The sequence below is a fragment of the Cyprinodon tularosa genome, unplaced genomic scaffold (genome assembly GCF_016077235.1).
Source record: "Cyprinodon tularosa strain WSP-4 unplaced genomic scaffold, ASM1607723v1 ctg939, whole genome shotgun sequence".
NCBI lineage: Eukaryota > Metazoa > Chordata > Actinopteri > Cyprinodontiformes > Cyprinodontidae > Cyprinodon > Cyprinodon tularosa.
This window is the reverse complement of record NW_024039717.1, coordinates 43,485-56,236: the sequence shown is the minus strand read 5'-3', so window position 1 is coordinate 56,236 and position 12,752 is coordinate 43,485. Positions and strand designations below refer to the sequence as shown.

General features: G+C 42.4%; 1 protein-coding gene across 1 annotated transcript in view; it reads left to right on the top strand.

Annotated features, from left to right (window-relative positions):
• Window positions 1-11,992, top strand: part of pcnx1 (pecanex 1) — a 44,766-nt gene extending 32,774 nt beyond the window's left edge. Inside the window, exons 22-36 of the mRNA XM_038274892.1 lie at window positions 834-1,011; window positions 1,156-1,264; window positions 1,369-1,498; window positions 1,591-1,649; window positions 3,673-3,888; window positions 6,042-6,295; window positions 6,385-6,615; window positions 6,768-6,868; window positions 7,659-7,809; window positions 7,921-8,151; window positions 8,231-8,505; window positions 8,641-8,819; window positions 9,319-9,749; window positions 9,833-9,973; window positions 11,000-11,992. Of these exons, the coding sequence (XP_038130820.1) occupies window positions 834-1,011; window positions 1,156-1,264; window positions 1,369-1,498; window positions 1,591-1,649; window positions 3,673-3,888; window positions 6,042-6,295; window positions 6,385-6,615; window positions 6,768-6,868; window positions 7,659-7,809; window positions 7,921-8,151; window positions 8,231-8,505; window positions 8,641-8,819; window positions 9,319-9,749; window positions 9,833-9,973; window positions 11,000-11,140 (2,827 nt within the window). The 3' untranslated portion in view covers window positions 11,141-11,992. The remainder of the gene's footprint in view (window positions 1-833; window positions 1,012-1,155; window positions 1,265-1,368; window positions 1,499-1,590; window positions 1,650-3,672; window positions 3,889-6,041; window positions 6,296-6,384; window positions 6,616-6,767; window positions 6,869-7,658; window positions 7,810-7,920; window positions 8,152-8,230; window positions 8,506-8,640; window positions 8,820-9,318; window positions 9,750-9,832; window positions 9,974-10,999) is intronic.
• Window positions 11,993-12,752: the final 760 nt, after the last annotated feature.

Sequence of the window (12,752 nt, the reverse complement as noted above, 5' to 3'; positions counted from 1 at the left end):
TTGATGAAATGATCAAAGATTCATTGGAGTAGCATCAAATCACAAGAATAAGAGTTTAATTGAGTTGGTAGAGGACACATGAGTACATAGAAAGCAAAACAAATATCAAATTATTCTCTCTTTCCATTTGATGAAAGGTCACGACTTCCTGTTCCTGGCATCAAAATATGACATGTAACTGAAACTGGTATATTTTAGCCAATGGCCCGTCAGCTGGATTAGGACCCATATTTATCTTCTCACCCATTCAAGATGTCTAAAAAGTTTCACCTTGGGTTCAGCCTGACAAGTGCTGGTCCTCCATAGCAATTTGGACACTATAGAAATAGACCATTTGTTTTTTCGGAAGTGATGCCACAAAATTCCCCTTCTGTCCCCAAATGAGTGCTGTTCTTAAATGTATATACCAAACTGATGCAAATATTACTCCAATGAACCTCTAAGGACTTAATCTCTCACCAAATATTTCAGTGTTTGACTCACCTCAGAATGGTAAATGCTTAAAACTTAAAAGAAGAATTGATAGCATCCCTTACTGTCTCATTAAATCGACTATTAATTGACTAAGCCCTTTAAAGCAGTCAGAGGAGAAAAACCTCATTTCAGATGGTCAGTTGAATTAGTATCGAAATGATAGGAGTTTATGTCAAGTTAAAGTAACATACCCATCACATTACTGATGGCAATATACGGCAGGTACAGTTTAGAACGATTATGTGTCTAAAGCAGCAGATTTCTCTCCCCAGATAAATAAGTTTAATCTAGTTAAAAGTTTTTTTGCTATTGAAAAAATGAAATAACTCAAGGCTCTTAAATAATTTCTGCCATCCCAGGGTCGGCGCTCTGATGATTACGATAGCCGGCCTGAAGCTGCTTCGCTCCTGCTACAGCAGCCCCACCTACCAGTATGTGACCATTCTCTTCACTGTCCTGTTTTTCACCTTCGATTACCGCCATCTGTCCGAGACGCTGCTGCTGGACCTCTTCCTCATGTCCATTGTTTTCAGCAAGGTGAGAGTATTCTACCATATGACACGCTCTGACTGTAGAAGTCTGTGCAGAAATGGTTAAATGTGGTTTTTAATGCAGTTGAAGTTTACAGCATTTCTTTCTCCTCCTTTTTGTCTCTCTGATTTTGTTTTGTTTTGTTTACAGTTGTGGGAGCTGTTTTACAAGCTACACTTTGTTTACACCTATATTGCCCCGTGGCAGATCACATGGGGCTCAGCCTTCCATGCCTTTGCTCAGCCCTTTGCAGTGCCTCGTATCTTTTTGCCACATATCTCAAACATGAAGTCTATTCTAATCAAGCTAATCTCTTATGCACATCACATGCTGTTACCTAATAACTTTAACTAGAGCTTCCAGATTCCGCCATGTTGTTCGTCCAGGCTGTAGTGTCTGCAGTCTTCTCCACTCCCCTCAACCCCTTCCTTGGCAGCGCCATCTTTATCACCTCCTATGTTCGACCCGTGAAATTCTGGGAACGAGACTACAAGTATGCAACACTAGAAGACTACATTCTGTCTGTGAATGATTGCTTATATCCATCCAAGTGTTTCTAAAATTGTTGATTTTATGTGTTTCCAGCACTAAGAGAGTTGATCACTCAAATACTCGGCTAGCGTCTCAGCTGGACAGAAATCCAGGTGAGTTGTGTTCATCTGGTACAGACACCTAGATCGACAGTATTTCAGTACATTTGTGTTAGTGGGGAAAAAAAATCTAACATACTTGACTACTTTTGTTCTGATTACTAATCCCTTGTTGTCAAAACTTTACAGCCTTTTTTAGGGATAAAATATTAGTTAGCTTTAAGCTTCAACCTCGTACAAGGTTGGAGCATGCAGAGGTGGCACTGTTTGATCATTCAGCTTTGTGCAATCTCTAAACCAGACTGAGGCTGTTCTTTCATTCCCAATTCTGTTCAGCTCACCCTATCCATTTCTATAGGTCTAAATTCTGAGATTGCAAGTAAATATATGCGTTTTGGGTCATTATGCAGCTGAAGGACCCATTAATCGCCTGTTTTGCTATTTTATTGGCCCTGGTTTTTCCCTCCAACAAGGTTTCTTGCCCCTTTTGTCCAACTGGATGTGGAAGCGGCACAGTATGACTCCACCTGTCCTTTGCAGCTGATCTTAGAAACTCTAGTGTCAATCACAAAACACACCCAAGAAGATGACAACACAACTAAACACACAATTTCAATGTTTGTCATAAACCTGAGCAAAAATAGTTCAGGAGATCCTTTTAGTAAACCAATCTGCATCCAATTCCAATCGCCCAGGCAAGGTACCCAATAAATAATATAGATCCTTAACTTGTTGCTGCCCCATGAGAGGAGAGAGGATGGGCTTTGGTCCGGTCCTGTTTTTAGCAGCTGTTTTTGGCGGCAGATCCATTCTAGCGGATCAGTGTCATGTCTGCCTTGGTCACTCTGGGAAACTCGGAGTCAGTCCATATACAGCAAAGGTGGTATTTGTAGGATCTTAACTTTTGGGTACTTACATGGTTTTTAAGAGAGTCACTCACGACGCCCTCAGCCCAGCGGGGTTGTTGCTACACTCCACAGCTCAGGAAGGCAGGCAGTGACTCAGCGGTTTGTGTGTCAGAACCACTCACGGTCCATAGGGATAAAGGATGTCTGGCCAGGACATAAAATCGGATGCTATCTTGGTCTATTGACAGGCGGAGATTTATAAAAAAAACTCATCCTCTGTTGTATCAGAATAGGCACCCCAGCAGGGCTGTGCTGGATTTTCAGCTCAGGGCTCTTTTGAAGAGGGATGTAGTGCTATTTGCCAGTACAAATTAACTGCGGTTCCAGAGATTGCACCACGTGTAACCTGGTGTCCAGCTGGAATTTCAGGTCTCTCCGTTGCATCCAGACTGAGGTTCAGAAGAAGAGAGAGGAAATGGATGGGATGTCTCTGTGGATTTAAAAAAGACGTTTTTTTAAAGAAACGGTTCAGGATGTGATGTCAGGGGTACTGGCTGTGTCACAAAACATTTTAAATTTGATGCTCTTGTATGGGATTTGTAGTTTGGAACAGGGAAGTTGTAGTTTTGATCCATAACAATAGTCTGTCAATTTTAAACCCAGCAAATGGAGATTAAAAATAGTTTTTTTTTTCAACAGAAAAGTTTGTTTCTAATATGAAATTAGAACATTTTCAAAAACTAATTTTCTGTTTATTTACATTTTAATAAAAAGGGGTAAGTCTATTATTTGTCTTCTTCTTAATAATCGTGGAAAAAATCTAAATGTTATTAGACCAACCAAGCCCTCCTGATAATTGCTGAAGTTTCCACTCAAAATAATTTGATCAATTATTTTCTTTAAGGGTTCAGAACCTCATCTCCATCACCCTAATCTTTAGCTCCCTCTATATGTTTTCAATGAGAATCAAGTCAGGTCTCTTGGATCACAGCTAAATGATAATATTACTTCCAGTCAGAAGAAACCTGTTAGAAGAATAAAAATATTTACAGATTTTAAACTTCATTTTTACAAAGATGAGCTTTAACAATGAGCCAACACATTTTAGTGTATTGAAATTGTTTTATTGGAATAATTTCTCACTACATAAATGTAATCAAGGTAGCAAAATGTTGCTCCTCCATGTTTGATGTTGCTGCCTCTAAAATGGGAGCTTTGCCTTTTTTCAGGCTCTGATGATAACAACTTGAACTCGATCTTCTACGAGCATCTGACCCGCTCCCTGCAGCACAGCCTGTGTGGGGACCTCCTCCTGGGCCGCTGGGGCAACTTCAGCACTGGGGACTGCTTCATCCTAGCATCTGACTACCTAAATGCTCTGGTGCATCTCATCGAGATTGGCAACGGCCTGGTCACCTTTCAGCTCCGAGGGCTGGAGTTCAGAGGTCAGCCTGGACATTTAGTTTATGGTGTTGTGGCCAGCAGATAAATATCTGGTATGAAATCTGTAGTGAAGAATATTAGGGTCATTTTTAATAACTAAGGAGGCATTTATTGTATTTTTATGAAGTTAAAGGTTAAGTTTGTATGTAGAGTCTTTCACATGTAAAGGAAAGAAGTACTAGTGTTTTAAAAAAAATTAAAGCTCCTCATTTCTTCACTTATTTTAAGGAGGAACATTTTTTTTACTGTTACCTTTTTCTCCAGCAGTGTCCAAACCTGTATTCTCGTAGGCCAAAACATGAAGCTGAAACAAATAATAGGCCTCAGACATTAGTTCGATTTAAATTCAGAGTAAATTCACTGGATGTTTGTTGACCTGTTTGCTATGAAAATATTTGCGGTCCTTCTCATTATATATTCAAAAGTTTTTGTCCATTTTATCTCATTGTATAATCAGAAGTTGTGGTCCATTTTATGATCAAATAGCAGTTAGAGCAAAATATGTGGTTAATAAATGAGGATACTTTGTGTTACATCTATCATTGTTAAAATACTTATCAGCCAGAGAAAGTCCTATAGTGTCTGCATCCACTGCTGACGGGAAAAATGTTGGCTCTACTTTAGTGAAGAAGCAGCAAATAATTAATAAATATATAATTGATTAGTTTGTACTGCTATTTCAAAAGTATTGGATATTTAACTTCCTACGTCACATCAGGGCTGTAGTTCCCAGGAGACGCTCTTTTTCCCCCTAAAAACTCCTTTTAGTATAAATGTCTTCCCTCCAGATGGACACATGCAAATGGATTAATTGGTCCAGGTCAGTATACTTAGTTTTCCTCCACGTCAGTTTTTCACATAAACATCTTATAAAGAAAACAATGACAGCTGCATTTCGGTTTTAGAGCTTTATAAATCAGAATGTGATCAGAATTATCCCATTTTTACAGTTTTCTGATGTTATTTGGGTTTTAACTCAAATTACGGACTATTTCCCAAACAAAGACAAAGCTAAAATAGAGAGAATGTATTCAGGTAAAACTTAAGTTCACCCTATGATTCATTAGGTTGCAGAACCATTGACACAGTTGATCATTTTAATGATCTGTTTCTGAGTTTAGAGTTCTGTTTTTTTGCCCAGTTTGAGCCTAAATTTTGTTTTGCCTCACATTTGACTTTGTTTCAACACACGGAAAGGTTTGTGTCATGTTGCTTTAAAACAAGCCCATATCATCACCCCTACCTTGGCTGGTACTTTATGTGGTGTTTGTCCTGACATGCTGTGCACAGTTTTTAGCTCCACTTACAGGTTTAATTAGACCAAATATCTCTACTTTGTCCAAAGGATATTTCTGGGAGAACCAGTGTTATTCATTGACGTTGTAAAAGCGTTAGCTGTGCTACCATAAGTCAAGAATGAACAAGGCCTTTTACTGGCATCCTTTTCGAACCATACAAATATTTAGTCTATTGCTGATTGTCTGCCATGACTTTTAACATTCATCTTGCTAACAATGGCCTTTATCTGAGGATTGCACAATCTGACTGCGGGGTTAATTTTCCAGCTGTGTTAAGTGTCTACAAATTATTTGATGTTCCTGTCCTCGTCTTCCCATTTCTAAATATTGAAGAATAAAGTATAGCTAATGAATTCCCCTGCAGATTTAGGTCAAAACAAGATAAATAAAAAGTAATGCTTTATTGCATTGGAAAACACACCTGGCCGTTTGGCAGCGTGACTTTGAGTCATTCCCCTCCAGGGTTTCTGCTGCATTTATAAACCTGCTGAAACACGATCAGTGCAGACAGCATGTGACCGAGTCACCAGCTTGTCATATATCTTAAATCTGTAAACCTGACATGTTTTTGTTTTTCACAGGAAGATGTTTTAACAGGTCCTTTGTGGAAATAGAATCTAGTCTGGTCAATAGAAATAAAATTGTCTGACTTTTTTAATCATCATTTAATTCTTTTAAAGACATATTGGGCAGAAATATCAGATCATATCTGCTCTGTTTTTTTTTTGTTTTTTTTACCAGGGTTTAATTTTGTTATAGCGTGTCATTGTAGAAAAGGCAGGCAGAAATCATCATTGTCCTTCCAAATCACTAATGCAGCATCACTCATGGATTCTTTTTTTGTCCGCATTCTTCAGGAACTTACTGCCAACAGAGGGAGGTTGAGGCCATCACCGAAGGAGTTGAAGAAGACGAGGGCTGCTGCTGCTGCGAGCCCGGCCATCTCCCTCACATCCTGTCCTTCAACGCCGCCTTCAGTCAGCGCTGGCTGGCCTGGGAGGTGCTGGTCACCAAATATGTTCTAGAGGGCTACAGTATCACTGACAACAGCGCCGCCTCTATGCTCCAGGTGTTTGACCTGAGGCGCATCCTCACCACTTACTACGTCAAGGTTTGTTCTCCCCTCATGATGTTGAGGAACATCTCTGAACAGGAGACATTCTGAAAAGATCTGAGCTTCTGGGCTCTCTCTGGGTTCAGGGTATCATCTACTACGTCATCGCTTCTCCTAAGCTTGAAGAGTGGCTGGCTAATGAGACCATGAAAGAGGGCCTGCGAGGATGTGGAGAGAGGAACTATGTGGACCTGGATCCCACCTTTAATCCCAACATCGATGAGGATTATGACCACCGGCTTGCAGGCATCTCCAGAGACAGTTTTTGTGGCGTCTACCTGAGTTGGATCCAGTATTGTAACACTCAAAGGGCTAAGGTATACCTTTAAAAAATGTTTTATCAAATGAAAATGTTTCCAGTACCATAGTGCAGTAGAATCTGATGCTGATGGAAGGAAATGATATTTCCAAACCAAAGCCTTCATTTAAGCATAACAGAGGTTTCCTGTGTGTCTGTTCTGTCCTGTAGCCACTTAACAGCGATAAAGACTCGTCGCTCGTGCTGCTCTGCTTCGGCCTTTGCGTTCTGGGAAGGAGAGCCCTGGGAATTGCAGCTCATCACATGTCCAGGTTATCTATAAATCTTCACCTTGCCAAGTGAATGATCTATAAAAGCTGCGCCTGTTGTGCTTATATAAACCAATCAGCAGTGTCAGAGTTTTATGTGACAGACCTACACAAAGTTTACTCAATTATAAATCTAAAAATGTGGGTTTAATTTGTATCCAGACCCTCATTTACTACAATAGTCCATAATGAAATTATAAAATAAGCTGCATTCAGAGCGCCTTCCTATTTAAGAGTATGCAACCACCTTTTCCATCCTTTCCAGTAACTGTAACTAATTAGTTTGTAAAGGTCATTACTATGCTTTAAACAGATTCTTTACTTAACATTTATAAATAAAGGGCTACAGTTTCCTGGTGTAAGCGCACGTGATAGCAATGTGCACATCTAAGTGCATGCAAATTCAACGTGAACACAGAAGAGAGACGATGGTGCAGAGCCGCTGATTCAATGACAGCGCTCCTACAGTAGAGCGCTCACTGAGGGATAAATGTTTCTGTGATTTCCTCATTATGATCAAAGATTTTATAAATGTCAGATAGAAGCTGTTATTTAAAGAAGCACCACAGATCATCTCTGCACTGATTGACAGCTGCTGGCTTTACAATTGAGTTGATGGTCATTTTCCTTAGGATTGCCTGATTCTAAGAGGTACAACATGTTGGGTTTTGTTTACAAATAAGCTAGCTGTTAGATGCGGAACTAAAATGTGATGTCAAAATGAGCCAGGGCTGGGCGGTGGAAGCTAAGGGGTTAAAACTTCCATCTCTTCTTTTTCTGATTTCCCTCCCAGCAACCTGGAGTCTTTTCTCTACGGACTGCATGCATTGTTTAAAGGAGACTTCCGCATCTCGTCAGTGCGAGACGAGTGGATCTTCGCCGACATGGAACTGCTCAGGAAGGTCGTGGTGCCTGGTATCCGAATGTCTCTTAAATTACACCAGGTGAGAAAAAGCTGTGACTCTTTCCTAATTGAGGTTTGTTAATAGGGGCCTCAATTAAACACCATCTCATTTTCCGACGCTTCATTTTTTTGGTTTCTTTTTCCTCTTTAGGACCACTTTACGTCCCCTGATGAGTACGATGAGCCGGCGATTCTCTATGAGGCCATCTCCTCCCACCAGCAGAACCTGGTCATTGCTCATGAGGGCGACCCTGCCTGGAGGAGTGCTGTGCTGTCCAATGCTCCCTCCCTCCTCGCCCTTCGCCATGTACTGGACGAAGGCACGAACGATTACAAGATCATCATGCTCAATCGTAGATACCTCAGCTTCCGCGTCATCAAGGTGGGACCAGTTCGACCCATTCAGGGAGCTCCCCTCTATCTGTGAGTCGGTTAATGAGAACATCGTGATTGTGTCGCAGGTGAACAAAGAATGTGTCCGCGGCCTCTGGGCTGGGCAGCAACAGGAGCTGGTGTTCCTGAGAAACAGAAACCCAGAGCGGGGCAGCATCCAGAACGCCAAGCAGGCCCTACGTAACATGATCAACTCGTCCTGCGACCAGCCCATTGGGTATCCCATCTACGTGTCCCCGCTGACCAACTCCTACTGCAACACACACCACCAGCTTGGGCACATCCTAGGGGGACCCATCAGCCTCGCAAACATCCGCAACTTCGTTGTCAGCACCTGGCACAGGTATTGGACGGTTATGGAAACTAGCTTGCAAATCTTTCCACACTTACATGATTTGATGACGTTCTGATCACAGGTGTGCTTAAATGTTTTGAGCAAAGAAGAGACTAAAAAATTATTATTATTTTTTTTTTGCAGGTTAAGGAAAGGCTGCGGTGCCGGCTGCAACAGTGGAGGGAACATAGAGGATTCAGATGCTGGCGGTTTGTCGTCTGGAAGCGGAAACGGGACGGGCGGAGACTCTCACCAGAGCTCTGTGTCGCATGGCGGATCCACTGGACCTGCTCTACCGCACTCATACCAGCCTCACTCTCTGGGTGAGAACTGTCCTTCCTGTTCATATCCACACCGTCCTGTTTAAACCTCAGGTTCTGGGCTATTTAGATTGGATTTAATTTTATAGCCCACTAAAGTTAGCCGAGCATATTTATTCAGGCATCTTTCTGGTTATTTTTCAATAATACATCTCCAAATAATTTTTTTATTCTTTGCTTGAAAACGGCCCAGGCTCAGACAGCTTTAACAACCCCACTGATACAATCTCCAGCTGTATATTTGGGGTTCTGCTATAAGATGAGAAATTCTTGACATTTCTTTAGCCTCTAACACATTTTGTTACACCATTGCTCTGTATTAGCTCTACCATACTTCCCATCAGCTCTGACCAGCTTCTCTGTCCCTTCCTACACAGAAGTTATTCCTTGCTTCCACACGTCCTTGATAGACTTTCTGGGTGATTTTCTGTGCTTTAATATGAGCAGTGCTGCTTTTCCAACTGCGAGTGGAATTTCTGACTGTATTTTCTCCTGTGTCCAGGTACTAGCCAGAGCTCTCAGTCTGTTCAGTCCAGTTTAGTACGTCAGTCCCCAGCCCGTGCCTCCATGGCCAGCCAATACTCATCCTACCGCTATGGCAGCAGCCGACATTCCTCCCTGCGCACCTCTGCTACAGGCCTGGAGCCCTGCCGCCGTTCCTCCACCAGCCAGCTGTCCCTGCGCGCACTCCCCACATCCCTGCAGCTCCGCCTGGGCTCCACATCCGACCCCGCCGGCCCATCATCCTCCCTCTCCAGCCAAAGCATCCCTCCTTGCAAACGGCACACACTGGTCGGGCTCCTAGGAAACGATGGCGTATGCAGCGCTGTGACAGATCCTCTCAGCCAGCTTCATAACCATCATCACCATCCACAGCAGCACCACCCCATGGTCTCCACAGTACGGCGAGATGACATCTCATACAGAGTGCAGGTTTGTGGATTATTTAGGAGGTAGCTGTTCCAGCCCTGTTGGCGCTCATTAAGTCATGTCTCCTGCTGCCTGGTGCTTCTTAGATAGTGGACGTGACTCAGGTGCTCGAGAATATCAACCTACCGAAGCGGAAGGAGTTGCTGTGGCCAGACGAGAGCATGAGACTGAGAGCAGGACGGACCTGCTGGAGGGACTGGAGCCCTCTAGAGGGCATGGAAGGTCATGTAAGTGTGTCTCACACCAGGAGGGAAGGTTTGAGAATCACCTTTGCCCTTTTTCCACATTTATTACCACTTTGCAGCCTGTTGTTGCTGTTTTGAAAAACTCAACACCATCCCTAAAGATCTATTCCACTTCCACATTCCCTTTTAAAGCAACAATACTAAACTTTTTGCCCAAATATTAGTTTATATTAGTTACTATAGTTTGTTACCAAATATTAGTTACTATTTAAAGCTACAGTGTGTAATAATTACAGGGATATACAGTCAGAAATGTAATATATTATACATAACTATGTTATTTATCATCATCTACGAGCTCAGCCTCTTAACCTTAATATTTGCGTTGCCTTAGAATTTGTTATTTATAATTACATAGGAGCGGGTCTCGCAGCCATGGAGGCAAACATCTTTGCGCTACGGCAGCGCAGAGGCAACAAACTAGCGATTGCGAGATCGGCCATTACGCTCGAAAGTAACTACGGCAAGTTGAGAGAGATGAACTGAGACGGTACTGAACAGTAGATGGCAGTATTATGCCTGAGAATACTATCTGTAAAATTATCTATGTAAACAAACCTCATCACTTGAGAAGGTAGGTGATGCGGACGTTGTGGAAGACATTTTTTCCCGTAACGCTTGCCGTACTGTTGGGGGGGAGAAGCGGTGGGGGGGGGGATGTTCATGTTGCTGCGGTCTGCAGTCTGGACGTTAGATGTCGCTTAAAATTACACACTATAGCTTTAATATTACTAGATTTTTGTGAGTAGATGTCTGATCATTTCTAAACAGGCTAATCATGCTAGGATTACCCTGATGTCAATGGTTTGTTGCTTATGCTCAACCCAGACTGAGAAATTGTTTAGTTTGCTTTTTATATCTTAAAATACATATGTGGCATAATTCATTATCTTTTTTTATGTAGCCTTCAAGTAAACTTTACATCTCCAGTTGGATTAAAGCACTGAAAAAAATGAATTTACTAGGCTGCTTTTTCTCACTGACCCGCCTCCTGTGTTGTCCCCGCAGGTGATTCACCGGTGGGTGCCTTGTAGCCGAGACCCAGCCAGTCGCTCCCATATCAACAAAACCATCCTGCTGGTACAGGTGGAAGATAAGCTAGTGCCCATTATTGAGACTGGGGTCATTGAGTTGGGTGCTGAGGTTTGAGACTATATGGAAAGCACACGCAGCTGCACACATGTCCTAGTGACAGCCAGACCCACTCCCATGGCTTTCAGCAGGGTGCAAAAAAGCCGCATTTAACGGGAAAACGGGAGCCTCCCCCCTCGCTCCCATTCCTTAGCGCTAAAGGGGAAAAGGAAGCCTGGGAAAAGTGCAAGCATGGGCAGAGTCTACATTTATCTACCATGCTTTACTGCTTCAACATACATCCACACTATCTGCCTTGAGCTGCATCTCAGAGATGCTGCCTGACGGTCAACAACCCGCCGACGGTTATTATTTGCTACTGGTGATTGATTTCTATGCATTGCATCCAGTTTTCTCAGATTTACGACAAACTGCAAGACGCTTGAGATTTATTTTCTTCTGTTATGTAAATCCTTTAAGAATTTGCCAAATAATTCTTTTGTTTATTGTTTGCCATGGTTTTATACAACTGAAAGCTTTCTTGTACTTTTTTTTTTTTTTGGCTGCCAAGCCTGCAGATTGTTGTCATGTAGAACGGAGAAAAGAGCGCCGTTCCCAACCAACTCAGTTTGATTGTTGTCATTCCTTTTTTGTGGATTATTTTGATTTTTTATTTTTTTTTTTTGCAAGATTAAGCTGCCTAAAGAAAAGAAAACTTGCACTACTTTCCTTTGTTTTGTTCCTTTTTTACAGTGATGCACTACAATCTTTAGATCACTTTTTATTTGACTCTGAATGACCATGGTTACCGATGCCTTGGGGAATGACAAAATGCAATCATTATTCTGTTTTCTGACATTTTTATTTCAATTTTTTTCTGTTTGATAAACTTGAATATAACTTTTTACTGTATATGAATTTATCTATACATATATACACTATATTGCCAAAAGTATTTGCTCACCCATCCAAATTATTGGAATCAGGTGTTCCAATCACTTCCATGGCCACAGGTGTATAAATTCAAGCACCTAGGCATGCAGACTGTTTTTACAAACATTTGTGAAAGAATGGGTCGCTCTCAGGAGCTCAGTGAATTCCAGCGTGGAACTGTGATAGGATGCCACCTGTGCAACAAATCCAGTCGTGAAATTTCCTCGCTCCTAAATATTCCACAGTCAACTGTCAGCTGTATTATAAGAAAATGGAAGTGTTTGGGAACGACAGCAACTCAGCCACGAAGTGGTAGGCCACGTAAACTGACGGAGCGGGGTCAGCGGATGCTGACGCGCATAGTGCGAAGAGGTCGCCAACTTTCTGCAGAGTCAATCACTACAGACCTCCAAACTTCATGTAGCTCAAGAACAGTGCGCAGAGAGCTTCATGGAATGGGTTTCCATGGGCGAGCAGCTGCATCCAAGCCATACATCACCAAGTGCAATGCAAAGCGTCGGATGCGGTGGTGTAAAGCACGCCGCCACTGGACTCTAGAGCAGTGGAGACGCGTTCTCTGGAGTGACGAATCGCGCTTCTCCATCTGGCAATCTGATGGACGGGTCTGGGTTTGGCGGTTGCCAGGAGAACGGTACTTGTCTGACTGCATTGTGCCAAGTGTAAAGTTTGGTGGAGGGGGGATTATGGTGTGGGGTTGTTTTTCAGGAGCTGGGCTTGGCCCCTTAGTTCCAGTGAA